Consider the following 16645-nt stretch of genomic DNA (forward strand, 5'->3'; position numbering starts at 1 on the left):
CATCCAGTGACAGGCCAATCAATGGGAAGGAGCTTGCCGACCTGGCCTGTTGCTGTTCCATTGACCCGCCTGGTCCCTGTTAACAGTTCAACCTAAGAGCTCGTTGTCTCACTCCTCATCTGGGTGGGGCTTTTGCTCTCTCGACATTTTACATTGAGCAGACGCTCTTATCCAGAGCTTTTAAGTTGAAGTGCCTTGCTCAAGTGCACATTGGCAGACCTAGTCTGCTCGGGGGTTCTGAACTCTATTTCCCCCTTAAAACGGTTTGTTTGTCCATACTAGTGTGTTACTTGTACAGGTGAAGACACATTTACATATTTATTTTTTTAATTTTATTTTTATTTCACCTATATTTAACCAGGTAGGCTAGTTGAGAACAAGTTCTCATTTACAACTGCGACCTGGCCAAGATAAAGCATAAGCAGTGTGAACAGACAACAGAGTTACACATGGAGTAAACAATAAACAATCAAATCTGTACAGTAGTAGCTAGCTATCGATGATTGTACTTGAGTAGCGAGGGGGTCGTCATGGTAACGCCATCTTAAGTGGCAGCGTATAAATCAAGCGTTGAGGAGTACAGAAAATCCAATCTGCACCTGCCTTAGCTTTGTATTATCATATTAACTTTATTCCTATTTGCTTGGCATCCGCTGCAGCTGGCACCGACTTCATTCCCACACCTTGTAAAAGCTCAGGGAGAGAGAGAAGGCAACTGCAGTGAATTCATTGCGTTGATCATTTGTGTCTCTGTCTTCGTGACTGCAACTTAACTAAGGTGAAGCTCAATCATGTGTGTGGAATCATCACATATACTAACAGTCTGTCTAGAAGTCTTGCAAATGAGTCCCAAACGCAGAAAGACTTCAATTGTGCTAAAGTACATTTTGTTCATTGTTTAAACTTTCCACTTTAAAGACGAACTGTCTTCAGTGTGTCACCAATAATGTTTTATTGTAGCATAGAAGTGGATCCATGGTAGAAATTCACTACTGTACCGGATCTGTGTGTGCGTGCACGCTGGAAGGTGGTATGTGTTTGCATGAGCGTTTGAGTGAGTGTTTTTTTTTCTCCCAGTGAGCCTCGAAATCAGTCCTCTGCCTGAAAACATGAGGATTGATAGCATTTTGATCAAGGTCGATGAAAACCCATGCCATAGAGACACACACACACACACCATCCTCCTGACAAGACGCCCCACCCCCCCAGTCTGGGTCTTGGCTGATGGGTTCTTGTAATCCAGTTATCATGCAGTTTGCACGCTCGCTCTATCAAGGTGAGTGTTACGCTATACGAGGCTGGGGGGCCTCCCATCAAATTGCATTCTGCCTTTCCAGGGCCATAATCAAATGCAGTTACAAAATCACATATAACTACCCTCAGGTTCAATATGTGCTTTCCCTGCTGCTAAAGGCTGGGAGACGGAGACACATCTCAGCAACTTGATAGACTGGCTCAAACGTGTCTGACTTCACTAGAATTTTAAACAGCGGAAATGTTCCTTGCAACTTGGAATATGTTTATCCAATGCAGAGAGGAAAAAAAGCTGGAGCACGCATGATGTTTATTGGGCTAGGGTTTGTTTTTTCAACAAACAAAAAAACCCACAGAGACCGGAATGTTCAAAACATTTCAATTGCATTTGTGTTGTTTGGAGAGTGAACTTTGGACATGGATGCTGTGATTGTTGATTCCTTTACTAAACACACGGGTGAGAAAAAAAAGGTGATGAAACATATTTTAGAATTTAAAATAGCAATTCAAACTTGTGGCGGAATCCGCGTCGTTTGAAACGAATGAAGACACGTTCGTTTTCACAAACGCATTAACCTTAGTTTTTATAGAAATATGACCTTAGATCAACGTTTGAATCATTTACTTTTCGGGAAATGTATTGTTTTGGTTAAAAGCAATTCAGCAATACATGTATGAAGCGAATAGGAAGGTGCACAAGCGTCATCTGCAACTACACCTGTGTCAAATACAGATTGAAAGAATGCGAAAAGAGTGTCAGAGCCTTTGTCTTTGTTCGTGGAATAATCCATTATCGTCATTATCACATTTGAAACGAGAAGAAAATGAGGAGACAGGAAGCAGTGATTGCATAAGGAGGGGGAAACTTTATTTATAACACAGGGGGCGCTGACGTGGAGTCGCCAACTCAGCATCTATATTACAAGGTTTATCTGCAAGGCTGCGTATGTACTGTACTGTATTTGGAAACCAAGATCGCAGTGGCACTAGAAACACACGCTTAAAACAACACACTCTTTCCCTTTTTTTTCTTCAAGTTTTTTTCCCCTTTTTTTCATACAAAATGGTACAAACAACAATACAAAATAGTTGTGCTGTTGACAGTTTACAAAAAAAAGTATCTTACCTTGATAACTGTGCAATTATTCTTTCGTGTTTTTTATTATTTTTTAAAAGCATTTTAGATTGTTTTCCATGTCATTTTTTTTTCTCCATTTGAGTTTATGTGAGTATGGTACACACCAGAAGTTCTTCTGGACCGCAACCTCGGTCATGCGGGCTGCTACACGCGTTAAAATGGATCTTTATGATAACTGTTACAATTCTTCTTCTGCCCATTATAAAAAGACACATGCAAAAAAAGCTCAAATTGTACAGTTATATGTTGCCTAACTTGATCCGATTAGCTTCAAGCAAATTACTACATTATGTACACTCAGACGTGAGCAACACCGGGGCGACTCCAATGCGACATTGGTTGCGTCTCAAATCGTATCCTGTCCCTTATAGTGCATTACTTTCAACCACGGCAGTGTACTATATGGAGAACAAGGGGCCATTTGAGACTCAGACACTGTCATGTTTCTGTGCGTTCCTGGTGAAAGTGAAGGCTACGTCGAGCACTGTAACTAACTTGTTGGGAGTCTCCTGCAGTTGGATCGAGTGCAGAACACCCCATGGATTGGGGAGAGCTTTCCGGATCTATGTTCCTCCGGTGGGGGTAACCGTTCAAAGGCTAACAGAAGATGACCACTTCTATCTAGGGGACAAACGGACACGGACAGACAGACTTGACTGCTTGTGTGCAGGCCTTATGGTAAAGGGAGTGTATGCTGTAGAGTAGGGCCAAGCCGTACACACAGATACTAAATGGCTGGTCTGAAATACATCTGCAGAAGCTAAACATACTGCATTCCTCCCACTATAGCATTCATCCCAAGCTTTTGTCTCAAAGAATTGATTTGTATACTTTAGCCTCCCGCGAGCTCCTGCTTCAATATGCCAAACTAAGACGTGGATGCGCAAATCCATACATCCTGATCCCAGTTCCCCTGTGAGTGTCATTGTCACACCAATATCATCCATTCACCCCAACCACAACCACCGTTGCATATTTACAAGTACAACCTTCAAACCTCCAATTCAAGCCTTCGTTTATCCAAAACCTTAATTTCACCCCTCCCTGGCTTCCCTCTCATCCCCTCATAGCGTTGGAATGGCACGGCTTCATTTATCTCACTAATAACTCCTGGATAATGACACATTCACTATGACAGGCAGCAGCCTATTTACGTGATGATGCTATGTAGTGCTTATGACAGCAGCCTTATGTAAAGTGGGAACATGAAGTGCCTTGGGTCTCCTCTCTGTTCGCTGCCACCCATGCAGGTGTATATTTGACAGACTTGAGGGACCATCAGGCAGTCATAAAACATGTCTTTCTGAATGCTCTCTGGCCTTCAGCCAGGCTGGACTCTCTCGGGTGGGGCATAGCAAGGAGGCCTTATCGGTATGGGTTGACATGCAGGGTGATGCCCAGAGAGGGTGAGTGCAAATATATATAGGAGGACGTCGTGTGATGTAATAATGACGCCAACCTTGAACAGCGACACCCACATAAACAAGTATGGCTGTGAGCGTATGAGTCTCTTTGAATCTTCAGTGAACGCAAATGGCCTTTGCGGCGATCTGAAGCTTGCGAGCAGGCTCGGTAGGCTACTTGTCGAACAGCAAACAAAACAAAACACAGGGTGAAGAATATAAAGAGAACAAATGTACAAAACAACAGAATGTGTAAAAAAGAAACGTTTATGTACAACATTTATATGTCGGAGATAATCATGAACAGCAACAGCTGTGCAATGTGTATGTGCGTGCGTGTGTGTGTGTGTGTGTGTGTGTGTGTGTGTGTGTGTGTGTGTGTGTGTGTGTGTGTGTGTGTGTGTGTGTGTGTGTGTGTGTGTGTGTGTGTGTGTGTGTGTGTGTGCGTAAGTGCATTGAGCTAAGCTTTAGTGAAGAGAGGAGCACTAATCCTACTTTGTGATGGCGAGTGGTAAGGTGGAAACCCTAAATACCGCTTCCTGTTTCTGTGTATGTCACCATCCAAAGGCATTGTCAGTACACAGCAGGACCAGAGGGTCAAAGTTCATACCCACTGATGCCCTGTCACTCTACATCAGGTGGGTTTGGGGTCCAACTCACTGTTATTCAACAGCCCATATATGTCCTACTCCCCCTTTCAGTGCCCTTCCTATCATTTTTCTTCCTCCCACCTCTCTGCCCCTATCCCCCCCTCCCTCCCTCCATTCCACTCCCCTCCCCTCTCTGTAAGGCATACTGTACATATCTTTTTTCTCCAGAGGAAGATGTGACGAAGAGATGCTGGATGTAGTGTGTAAAGACCTGATAGAGAAGGGAATGCTGGGAGGAAGTGCATGGGACGCTGAGAGTCCTCTTCTCTCCTCATATCTTATCTAGGAGTTTAAAGGCTCTCTCTCTCTCGCTCTCTGTCAAGGAGACTACCTGGAAGGATCCATCATCCTCTTTATTACGAAGGGTAACTGGAGGATGAATTAAATATATAACCCTGCCCAATTTCTATCAAATCCACCATTAGAGAGAAAGAGCTTGGGGAGAGAGAAGTATCTCTACATATAGAAACCACATTTCTCTCAAGTGTAAATCTCAGCTGAAATTACATTGAACTCAGCTGACATTTTTGATAGAGCAAAACAATCCGATGGACTCGGTTAAACTGCCGAGAGAAGGAGTGGACGGTGTGAACGGGCAGTGTGAGAGAAGCTGTGTTGATTTCTTCAGCATCTCCTCAACTGGGAACACTATGTGAAAGCTCATTTACAAAAGGACTTCTGCCTGTGTGTGAGTGAGAAACAACTTGTATAACCGGGGGAAATGTACTGTATATCATAGGAATGTTGGGTAGGGGTGTTTTCACAAAAGACAATAAAATGTATGTTCCTCATATGCACCTTCTTCTCTAAAAAGTGAAATGTTTAGCACTATTAAACCCTGTTTTGGTAAAGTGCAGTTCTTCTCCATCGCTCTTTCCCCCCCAAAAAAGTTTGCAACAGACACATTTTCTCCTACATGTTTTCAAAACCTCTTGCATTTCAAATGAATGAAAGTGTCTGAGGAGAGACAGATTGTGGTGCTTGCTAAGTCCCCGACAGAATCTCAGCTCTCTCTCGCTCTCTCTGTTGCTGCGACGGGGACCAGCATCAGAGATGGTATATCAAAAGTGTGTCAAGACACAACAGTGAATCAGCACACCGAAAAAAGTCGAAGCTTGAAACTTTGGGTCTCACAATTTGTCTTCTCTGCCAGCAATGCCAGCAGAAATGGAGCACAAACGGTTTATACTAATACTTTAAAAAATATCTACTTTTACACCCTTTTTCTCATCTTTTTACAGTTTATATAGTTTTCCTCACCACATTGACCAACAAGACCACAAGACAACTAGTGCCAAGTTGACAACATTTGGAAACGGGGGACAGAACCATGCAACCCACCCATATCCTTCATCTAAGAATAGAGACTAGGAAAAGAAAAAAAAACCTCCTATGGATGAATTTCTTTCACGTTAAAAATGACTCGTCATCCCTCTATCCCTAACTCACACAGCCTCACTTAGTCAAAAGTGCAAAGTAATCCGAACTCAAAACCACAAAGTCACAAAACCATCCAAACTCAACTGCTCTCAGAGGGCACACACTGTTCGAATACAGTAAATACATGTTGTCTAACGACACAGTCCCATTCTGTGTCAGTGGGATGATTCCTATTGTCACACAGGCGATGGCTGTGCATTAGAAGCTCAGATGTACCAGATTGTAAAGGAAAGATTTGTCCTTCACCTAAGGAGATATACTGTCTGTCTTTGTACAGAGCACTCCCTCTCCGAAATTCACACCAATGATACCCCCTCACCCCCAAAGGCAAATCCCCTCTGCAACTTATACTGCATCTGCCCGTGTTCCATTGCAGGGTGATGGACATGACACAGGAAAAGGGATGGGAATGTCACAATTGAAAGGTGAGGGGTAATTAGGGGACAGGGGGAGGACGGGGTGCACGTTAGCCCAGAAAATGGCCACCAATCCTGAGTTAGCGGGAGTCAGCAAAAAATACGCACCACTGAAGGCACTTCTGAAACAACAGTGCTTCTGTTCTATGGAATTCAAGTTCAGAGAGATTAAACCAGGGCCTTCCACGCAGAGGAAGGAGTTGACTTTCTGTGTTTCTTTATTCTTTTCTTCCCCGTCACGCAATATGCACCTCAATCTATCTGCAAAGGGACAGGCTGGGGGCTGATGGGGGAAATAGAAAGCCAATGGCCTCCAAACACCAGGAAATAGCTTGCATTTAAGGACAGTGAGGACACCATGACATAATCAAACATTTTCTAAATAACATAAAACAAAAGTAGCCAACCCCAAAAATCTACCCCCTTCCCCCCCACACACCTTGGAGCAGGAGAGGGCTCAGTACAGTACAATACAGTACAGAAGGACAAAGCTGCCTCACTGCACAGTTCACTATGGCGGTTGCTTGATTGATTGGTCAGTTGCTAGGTCAGTTCAGTTGGTTTGTGTGTGTGTGTGTGTGTGAGGTGTGTATTGTCGGGTGTGGTGTGTATTGTCGTGTGTAATGTGTACTGCCGTGTGTGGTGTATATTGTTGTGTGTGTTGGTGTGTGTGGTGTGCGTTGGTGTGTGTGGTGTGTGTGTGTGCGTGTCTCCAAGGTTGGAGAGACAGAGAGAGCATGGCAGACCAGCGGAGGGGGGTCCAGCTGGGTGTGTGGATCTTTAACGAGGCCCCCCTGTGGCCCTATTCGTCGTCCCCTCCCCCGTACATGTCGGCTAGCTTCTTGAAGCGGGGGCCCCAGTCGTTGAGGTAGTCGTAGTCCTGGTCCCCTGTGCTGGAGGAGTTGAGGGAGCTGACGGAGCCGACCGTAGAGCCGCTGCCCTCGTAGTCAAACACCAGGAGGGAGTCATAGGGAGGGGCCGTGGGGTCATTGTCTGCCGCCCGCAGACCCTGGAGGGAGGGAGAAGAGAGTAAGTATTGGCATACAGGCTAACATGATTGGAAAGGTTAGTGTATAGTACTATATAGAGACAGAGAAGGGTAGGCTTTTTGTAGGATAACAGCTAAGAAAGCACCATAGAGAAAATGGTACGTATTGGCATTCAGGCAATATATTGTGAGTGACAGAGTGATGTCATTGGCAGGGATGTAGAATCCCCAAGGAGGATACAGTGGGCAGCCGAGCCACAATGTGTTTGTGTTTTGCCAGGCTGCTGGAGCGAGATCAGTGTGTGTGTGTGTGTGTGTGTAGTCAGGACGGATCAAAGCTGAACAGCTGCCAACACCTCTCAAGTGTGAACGTGTTGTCACGGCGCCTGTCAATCAAAGCCTTCTTGCATGAGTGTGTTGAGATTGGGGTTACGTACGCGCAAGTGAGTGTGTGCATGTGTGTGTGCGAGTACACTATGTGCGTGTTTGTGTGTGTGTGATAACAGCTGTCAGGTAATCTCCATCTCCACTGTTGCCAAAGTTAAGAGCATTGAAACCTGTGAATAAACAACATCCAGAAAATGCCTACATTTATGCAATATTACCCTCACGTCTCACACATGTACCCAGAACAGAAAGTACATCAAAATACTTCGAAATAACAGTACATAGTACGTACATACACCTCCATCTTATTTACTGATCTGAATGTCTTATGTTCTGTGTTTGTGTAGTCTTGTAGTGTAAGTTTGTCATTCTACCTTGTGTTTGGAGTACCTTGTGCGTGGAATTGTGTGTGTGTGTTTGTGTCAGATCTCAAGTAGAAAAGTCCCAACGGACTAAATGATATCTTGATGAAGGAATAAACAAAATTATGACCCCTGGTTGCCCCCCTCACCTCATTGATGAAGTCCCCGATGTCCCCAGGGTGGGGGACCACCGGTCGAATGGGGTACTGGGACTCAGGGATGATGGGGCGCTCGTCCACCCTCCGTACCCCCGGGGGCTTACTGATGATGTGCTCCAAGGAGTCAGGCTGCTGCAGCTGGCTCAGGTCATAGTCCTGCCCAGAGACACACACAGATAAGACAGTCAACCTCAAGACAGACCTGACTGGCTGTCAGTGTTTGTGGGTGTATGTGATATATGCTGTATATATACACATATGTATGTAGTTGTTTATAGGTCTGTATCTCTGTTAGTGTGTGTGTCTGTCTGTCTGAGTGTGTGTCTCTCTCTCTGTGTGTGTATGTGTGTTTGTCTCTGTGTGTGTGTGTGTGTGTGTGTGTGTGTGTGTGTGTGTGTGTGTGTGTGTGTGTGTGTACCTGGTCCTCCTCTCCCCCTCCCTCCTCATCGTATTTCAGGATGTTATCTCTGACATCGTCCTCCGGGTCAATCAGCAGCTGTTTGGTCTGTCTCTCCTTCTCTCTGCGCTTCATCCACAATACAAACACTAGCACCATACCTGCAACACACACAACACACCTTAAATAACACAATAATACTGCAAAAACACCTTAAACAACATACATTATTGGCTTACTGCAAAATACAATGCCACAGAAAAAGCTCTACATATTTGTGGAGGATAGGACTGTACCTCCATAGAAAAGACCGAAAACTGGAAAATAATGAAATTTTTTGAAGAATAGAACCAGAACCGAGAACGAAAGTGATCTATACTGTTCAGGAGCAGAACCATTATTTTTAATTGCATGGGAACCGGTTAATAATGTTTTTTTTTCTTTTCTTCCAGTTCCACAAAAAGTGTAACAAAGAAATGTATTCCAGTGTCTGCCTGCCAGCTGCAATTGTTTTGCCAGTGTATATGAGTGTAGGCTACCTGCCCCTCCCTCCGTAGCATGCAAAGTCTACTGTAGCTTCTGATGTTTCAGATGTGATTCAGACATTTTTAATTAGAGAACAATGGATTCACTTTTTCAATGCTAGTTAAGGATACTATAGTTATCACGCTTCAAATTGGATTTATTAACTAAAAAAGGTAAGATGCTTTTTTCATTTTAAATCTGGTGTCGCTCTGCACATTCAAGCTTATTAGCTAGTTAGCTTGTTACCTAGCTCTGGTCCAGCTCTCAAAAATTCTAGGCGGTATTATGTGTAATGTAATGGAACTGAGAGGCCTGATCACAGGCTAACTCCAGTCCAACATTGGTTAAGCCAACTCTCTGAAGTTCAAAGACATTCATACTTCCTTCATAAATGCCGCTCCTCTGTAGGTATAATTTTGTGGGCCTAATTCAGATGATGCCTGTCATAACAACAAGATGCCCAGCGCTTCATGCCCAGCACTCTCCTCACCCGCGAAATTCGCATATCATATCATACCCTACACTACACTTTGTCTGTCCAATGCATGTACATAGCTTGCCTGCTCCATAGCAAGCTACCCCATAGGGTCACCAACTCAGAGACAGCACATTCTGATAGCCAGCTAAGAATTCATCTATAATACTGCCTTTATGTTATTGTGTTAACTGCATGATAAATGTTTGATGAATGTAAGGGCCAAACGGCACAGTGTGTGAAAAAGCAACAAATCATAACCTATTTCAGCATCTGGTAAGAAGGGCGGTTTAATATTACATCTGCTCAGAGGGATCTGATGTACAGTATGTATGGAGGAGGTGGTAGCTACAGGGGGAATGGGAGGGGGATATGTTTGTTTCTATTCTCTCTGATAGCGGTGAACACGATTGGTTGTTCATTAGAAAGTGATGGCTCTGAGCGAATCAGAGTGATGCGTCTGGAGGTAGGGCAGGTGTGTGTGTGTATTTTCTACGTGTTTCTGAGTACAAGATAAATCGTTTGTGTGCACAGATGTTAAAAAAAGCTTCTGAAGTTTGCAATTTCCACGTACATTTCAGACTAGATTTTCCCTAACGATACATGTATCAACCACTACAAAATGTCCATTAATTATAATCTACATAACAATTCACCATTCCTGTTGATGCAGGATTTCCTGCTGTAGCAATCTGGCTGAAATTAAGTTCCTACATATGTGTCTAAGATGTCCAGTCCACCGTACTCACTGAGCAGTATGATGATACAGATGAGAATGGCTATGATGGCTCCAGTCCCAAGTCCAGCGGCAGCCACAGCCCCGACAAGGGTGCAGTCTCCGTTCTCATCACATGGACACACCTTGACCTTAATAATGGACCTGTTGGAGAGGGGAGGGTTCCCCGAATCGGTCACAATCACAGGCACCTCATACACCCCCGGCTCCAGATACTGGGTCCGTAAACTCAACCGGGCATAGTCACCTGGGGAGGGAGAGAGAGAACAGACAGACAGAGGTTACTACCACTGATAGAGACATCTATAGGGGAGAGGCATTTCTTACAGGGAAATATAGTGTTCTTTCTAACAAAGATATCAACATATATTTCAGGATGTTGTGTATCCCTGGAAATACACAACAGAAACAAAAAGGATTCATGCAAACATAACAGTTTTGAAAACATAGCTAGTCCGGGTATGAGGTAAATTGAGCACAGGGACAGAGTTCAACACTTCATACCTTTTCGCTCTAAAAAGTACTTTGTCCCTTTTGACTACCAGGAAGTTTGAAAAGACAGGATCTGTTGGCGAGGAGTTTATATTAATGAGCTCACCTTGATTGACAGCTCTTTGAAATGTAGTGAGCAGTATTGTAGTAAAATCATCTCAAGCTAATTTGGCGATACACAAAGCAACTAAAACAACGTTGAAATTGCATATCAATGATATCTGAGTTTGGAACGACCCTTCCCCGCTTTTGTTCCATCCTGGCTGAAGAACTAGCTAGCCAGGAACTAGCTAACATCAGATACAGATGAAAGGGGAAGCATAAACTTATCTTTGCCATAGATGAATAGGGTAAACTTTTAATTATATTTGCTGACACCCTACAGTCAAATTATGGCTCCAGTAGAGTAGCAATCAAGCTATATAAACAATTTCCCTCTGCAAACACGTCTTCTCCCATGTTGGTTACAAGGTGGTACTTATTTAAATGAAGTAAGATAATATAATGTTATCATTAGTGTATTAAACTAAGAGTTTAATAATGAATCCATGTTTTTGACATGGGGTAGCCAGTAACTTTTTCATCAAACTTTATCAATGTAGAAGCAACAGTCATTTTTAATACTTTGGTCATCATAAACTTTTTCAGGACCATGTCTTTCAAAGATCATTTGTTAAAAATCCAAATAACTTCACAGATCTTCATTGTAAAGGGTTTAAACACTGTTTCCCATGCTTGTTCAATGAACCATAAACAATTAATGAACATGCACCTGTGGAACAGTCGTTAAGACACTAACAGCTTACAGACGGTAGGCAATTAAGGTCACAGTTCTGAAAACTTAGGACACTAAAGAGGCCTTTCTACTGAATCTTTGTCTCACCAGGGGTGATGGTCGGATTCGCGTTTATCGTCAAAGGAATGAGCCTTACACCGAGGCCTGTACTCTGGAGCGGGATCGATTTGGAGGTGGAGGGTCTGGGGAGGTGTGTCACAGTATCATCAGACTGAGCTTGTTGTCATTGCAGGCAATGTTAACGCTGTGCGTTACAGGGAAGACATCCTCCTCCCTCATGTGTTACCCTTCCTGCAGGCTCATCCTGACATGACCCTCCAGCATGACAATGCCACCAGCCATACTGATCGTTCTGTGTATGATTTCCTGCAAGACAGGAATGTCAGTGTTCTGCCATGGCCAGCAAAAAGCCCGGATCTCAATCCCATTGAGCACATCTGGGACCTGTTGGATCAGAGGGTGAGGGCTAGGGCCATTCCCCCCAGAAATGTCCGGGAACTTGCAGGTGCCTTGGTGGAAGAGTGGGGTAACATCTCACAACAAGAACTGGCAAATCTAGTGCAGTCCACGAGGAGGAGATGCACTGCAGTACTTAATGCAGCTGGTGGCCACACCAGATACTGACTGTTACTTTTGATTTTGACCCCCCCTTTGTTCAGGGACACATTATTAAACGTCTGTCAGTCACATGTCTGTGGAACTTGTTCAGTTTATGTCTCAGTTGTTGAATCTTGTTGTGTTCATACAAATATTTACACATGTTACATGTTTGCTGAAAATAAACGCAGTTAAAAGTGAGGGGACGTTTCTTTTTTTTGCTGAGTTTCCTTCAAATATTATCAAATGATTTTGACTGTTCACCTTTAACACTTTTAAACACAGGTTCAGGCCCTGGTGTAACCTCATATCCCAGTGATAATGCCTTGCGTAATGCCTGGGAAGAAAACACTTCAATTGGGGCCCTAAACGAGGGCCAATCCAACTAAGGAAGGCAATTTTCATCATTGACTCATCACACGAATGTACTATGCATATTATGCATAACACTGACAAAATGTCATCATTATTTGTATGGGTATATATATATATATATATATATATATATATATATGATTGATTGCCCCTGGCCAGAATAGAACAATTTACCACCAAGCAATCATTTGGATTATTTCTCACACAGCTACAAGGACGCATGTTCATGTTAAGTTTAGGACCTCATATTGTAGCTTAAAAAGACCCCAAATGATGTACATAAAAATACATACATATTCAAAACAAGCTGTTCAATTACTTGCTGGCAGTCACTGCCCCTCAGTGACTGCCAGCACTAGCAGCTCTGCCTCTGTGGGCTCATAGGACTTGTGAACATTGCTTGGCTTATTTCGCTAGCTATTTGCTATGAGGGGGAACTGACCCAATGAAATCCCAGGATTTTCATAGCATAAATTATAACTGCACAAAATAAACGGACCGTCCTGGGGTGCTCAAATGTGTGTCCGTTCAGTCAGAACTTCTGCTCTCGGCTCCATCCCGGAAATATGAAGTTATTTCAGAATGAATGTTACATGGCTAGCGCATCATGCTTTGTGACATTATGTTAGCTAGCTATCCCCAGTTAGTGTAGATCATGTGTTTTCACTGAATGCTTGTCGTGTTCTCCCTGGTTTCCACTAGTAACCGCAGCCACAAAGTCAAAATTGACCATACAAAATTTGCTTCTTGGTCTTAATTTAAGGTTAGGGTTAGGCATAAGGTTAGCAGTGTGGTTAAAGTTAAGAATATATTTTAAATCACATTTTAAGAAGATAAACTGTAGAAATAGGTGGGCTTTATGACTTTGTAGGTGTGGTAACTAGTGACGACCATTCTCCCTGGTGCACTCGTTCGTTCGTATATAGTATAAACGAATCTGTTGAAAACAGCGGCAGCATGTGCCACAGTGGTCATTCGGTTTTAGACATGCACAAGTAAAATATGTGTATATTACTTGTCAAAGAAACTTGCCATCATATTTCTGTCATTAACGTTGTTGATGACTAAAACCACCTTGAGCCCAGGGTATTCAGCCAAACATCGGCCAACCCCCATCTACCCCTGTAAGTCCCGCCCCCTCACCGTTGAGACGTGACACTGTCCAGTTACGTCGTATGCTAGCGGGGAACGTGGGCAGCTCGAAGACGAAAGGGCCTACGTTGGGGTCCGTGTCTGTGTCTGCAGCCGTGATGTTGATGCCGGCGTTACGGTTGATGCGCTCACAAATCTGAGACTCGCGGGGCAGCAGAGACGGAGCGTTGTCATTCACATCTATCAGATAGATCTGCAGGGTCCCTGTACCACTGGCCATGGGAGAGCCTGGGAGAGGGACAGGAGAGGATGGAGGAGAGGGCGAAGAAGAAGAGGTAGGAGAGGGGGGGAGTGGAGAAAAGGTGAGGAAGAGGATAGGGGGAGATGAGGTAAGGGAAGAGTTATTATTATTGTTAAGCAAACACTCACGGCCACACATGACCGCAAAGCCATACACACACTGATAAGAGCACTCACAGCCCTTTTCAAACAATACCCAAACAGAACAATGACTTGGAGGGAGGGAGGGAGGGGGAGAGAGAGAGAGAGCGAGAGCGAGAGCGAGAGAGAGAAACCCAGGCAGTTATCTGGGTAAATCGTGGAGATGATACAGTGCCGTGAAAAACTATATTTTTGATACTGAATATTATCAGATGTTCAACCAAAAATGAATACTTCTTTTATTTATTTATTTAATCGAAACTTACAGTGCTTTCGGAAAGCATTCAGACCCCTTGAAATTTTCCACATTTTGTTATGTAGCAGTCTTATTCTAAAATTGATTAAATGTTTTTTTCCCCCTCATCAATCTACACAAAATAACGCATAATGACAAAGCATTACCTCATAATGACAAAGCAAAAACAGATATTTAGAAAGTTTTGCAAATTCATAAAAAAATATAACTTAAATATCAAATTAACATAAGTATTCAGACCATTTACTTAGTACTTTGTTGAAGCACCTTTGGCGGTGATTACAGCCTTGAGTCTTCTTGGGTATGAAGCTACAAGCCTGGCCCACCTGTATTTGGGGAGTTTCTCCCATTCTTCTCTGAAGATCATCTCAAGCTCTGTCAGATTGGATGGGGAGTGTCACTGCACAGCTATTTTCAGGTCTCACCAGAGATGTTCGATGGAATTCATGTCCGGGCTCTGGCTGGGCCACTCAAGGACATTCGGAGACTTGTCCCGAAGCCACTACTGTGTTGTCTTGGCTGTGTGCTTAGGGTCGTTGTCCTGTTGGAAGATGAAGGTTTCATCAGACCAGAGAATCTTGTTTCTCATGGTCTGAGAGTCCTTTAGGTGCCTTTTTTTGCTAACTCTAAGTGGGCTGTCATTACTAAAGAGTGGCTTCAGTCTGGCCACTCTACCATAAAGGCCTGATTGCTGGAGTTCTGCAGAGATGGTTGTCCTTCTGAAAGGTTCTCTAGACCTCTGTCAGTGTGACCATCGGGTTCTTGGTCACCTCCCTGACCAAGGCCCTTCTCCCCCAATTGCTCAGTTTGGCCAGGCGGCCAGCTCTTGGAAGAGTCTTGTTGATTCCAAACTTCTTCCATTTAAGAATGATGGAGTCCACTGTGTTCTTTAGGGAACTTCAATGCTGCAAAACCTTTTTTGTACCCTTCCCCAGATCTGTTCCTTGACACAATCCTGTCTCGTAGCTCTACGGGCAATTTCTTCGAACTCATGGCTTGGCTTTTGCCCTGAGCTGCACTGTCAACTGTGGGACTGTAGACTGTAGACAGGTGTGCACCTTTCCAAATCATGTCCAATCAATTGAATTTACCACAAGTGGAGTCCAATCAAATTGTAGAAACATCAAGGATGATCAATGGAAACAGGATCCACCTGGGCTCAACTTCGAGTTTCATAGCAAAGGGTCTGAATACTTATGTAAATAAGGTATTTCCGTTTCTTATTTCAAAAACATTTTTTAAAATTTCGAACAACGTGTTTTCGCTTTGTCATTATTGGGTATTGTGTGTAGATTGCTGAGGACTTAAATGTGTATTTTTTATATTTTTTAAATAAGGCTGTAACGTAACAAAATCTGGAAAAAGTCAAGGGGTCGGAATACTTTCCGAAGGCACTGTAGGCAACACCCAATTCCCATGTGTGAAAAAGTAATTGCCCCCTTACGTTTCAAGTCCGGACACAACATCTTAATTGGGAATAGATCTAGACCAGGCCTGGGCAACTCCAGTCCTCGGGGGCCTGATTGGTGTCATACTTTTGCCCCAGCTAACACACCAATAATCAACTAATCATGATCTTCAGTTAAAAATGCAATTAGTTTAAATCAGGTGTGATTGCTAGTGATAGGAGAAAAGTGTAACACCAATCAGGCCCCAGAGGACTGGAGTTGCCCAGGCCTGGTCTAGACCTAATCCCAATTAAGAAGATTATTATTATTTATTTTTTAAAGATTTATGTAAAGCTCACAGTTCTGGCGATTAAACTCTGCAACGGTGCAAGACATTTGACATTGAGGGCAGAAGAGGTGGAGAGTGAAAGAGAGGGAAATAAAGAGAACCAGATAGGAGCGGGAAAGAGGTGGAGAGTGAAAGAGAGGGAAATAAAGAGAACCAGATAGGAGCGGGAAAGAGGTGGAGAGAGGGAGAGGGAAATAAAGAGAACTAGATAGGAGCAGGAAAGAGGTGGAGAGAGGGAGAGGGAAATAAAAAGAACTAGATAGGAGCGGGAAAGAGGTGGAGAGAGGGAGAGGGAAATAAAGAGAACTAGATAGGAGCGGGAAAGAGGTGGAGAGAGGGAGAGGGAAATAAAGAGAACTAGATAGGAGCGGGAAAGAGGTGGAGAGAGGGAGAGGGAAATAAAGAGAACTAGATAGGAGCAGGAAAGAGGTAGAGAGAGGGAGAGGGAAATAAAGAGAACCAGATAGGAGCGGGAAAGAGGTGGAGAGAGGGAGAGGGAAATAAAGAGAACAAGATAGGAGAGGGAAAGA

The 16645-nt window shown here is 43.7% G+C and overlaps 1 protein-coding gene across 2 annotated transcripts in view; it reads right to left on the reverse strand.

Moving 5' to 3' along the window:
• Positions 1-2100: 2100 nt before the first annotated feature.
• Positions 2101-16645, reverse strand: part of LOC109908505 (cadherin-4) — a 346117-nt gene continuing 331572 nt past the window's right edge. For both annotated transcript variants that reach the window (XM_031793959.1, XM_020507161.2), the window contains exons 13-17: positions 13733-13969; positions 10343-10576; positions 8615-8754; positions 8188-8352; positions 2101-7310 (exon numbers count right to left, since the gene is read on the reverse strand). In XM_031793959.1, coding sequence (XP_031649819.1) covers positions 7104-7310; positions 8188-8352; positions 8615-8754; positions 10343-10576; positions 13733-13969 — 983 coding nt within the window. In that variant the 3' untranslated portion in view covers positions 2101-7103. The remainder of the gene's footprint in view (positions 7311-8187; positions 8353-8614; positions 8755-10342; positions 10577-13732; positions 13970-16645) is intronic.

Source organism: Oncorhynchus kisutch, linkage group LG17, assembly GCF_002021735.2.
Source record: "Oncorhynchus kisutch isolate 150728-3 linkage group LG17, Okis_V2, whole genome shotgun sequence".
Taxonomy (NCBI): Eukaryota; Metazoa; Chordata; class Actinopteri; order Salmoniformes; family Salmonidae; genus Oncorhynchus; species Oncorhynchus kisutch.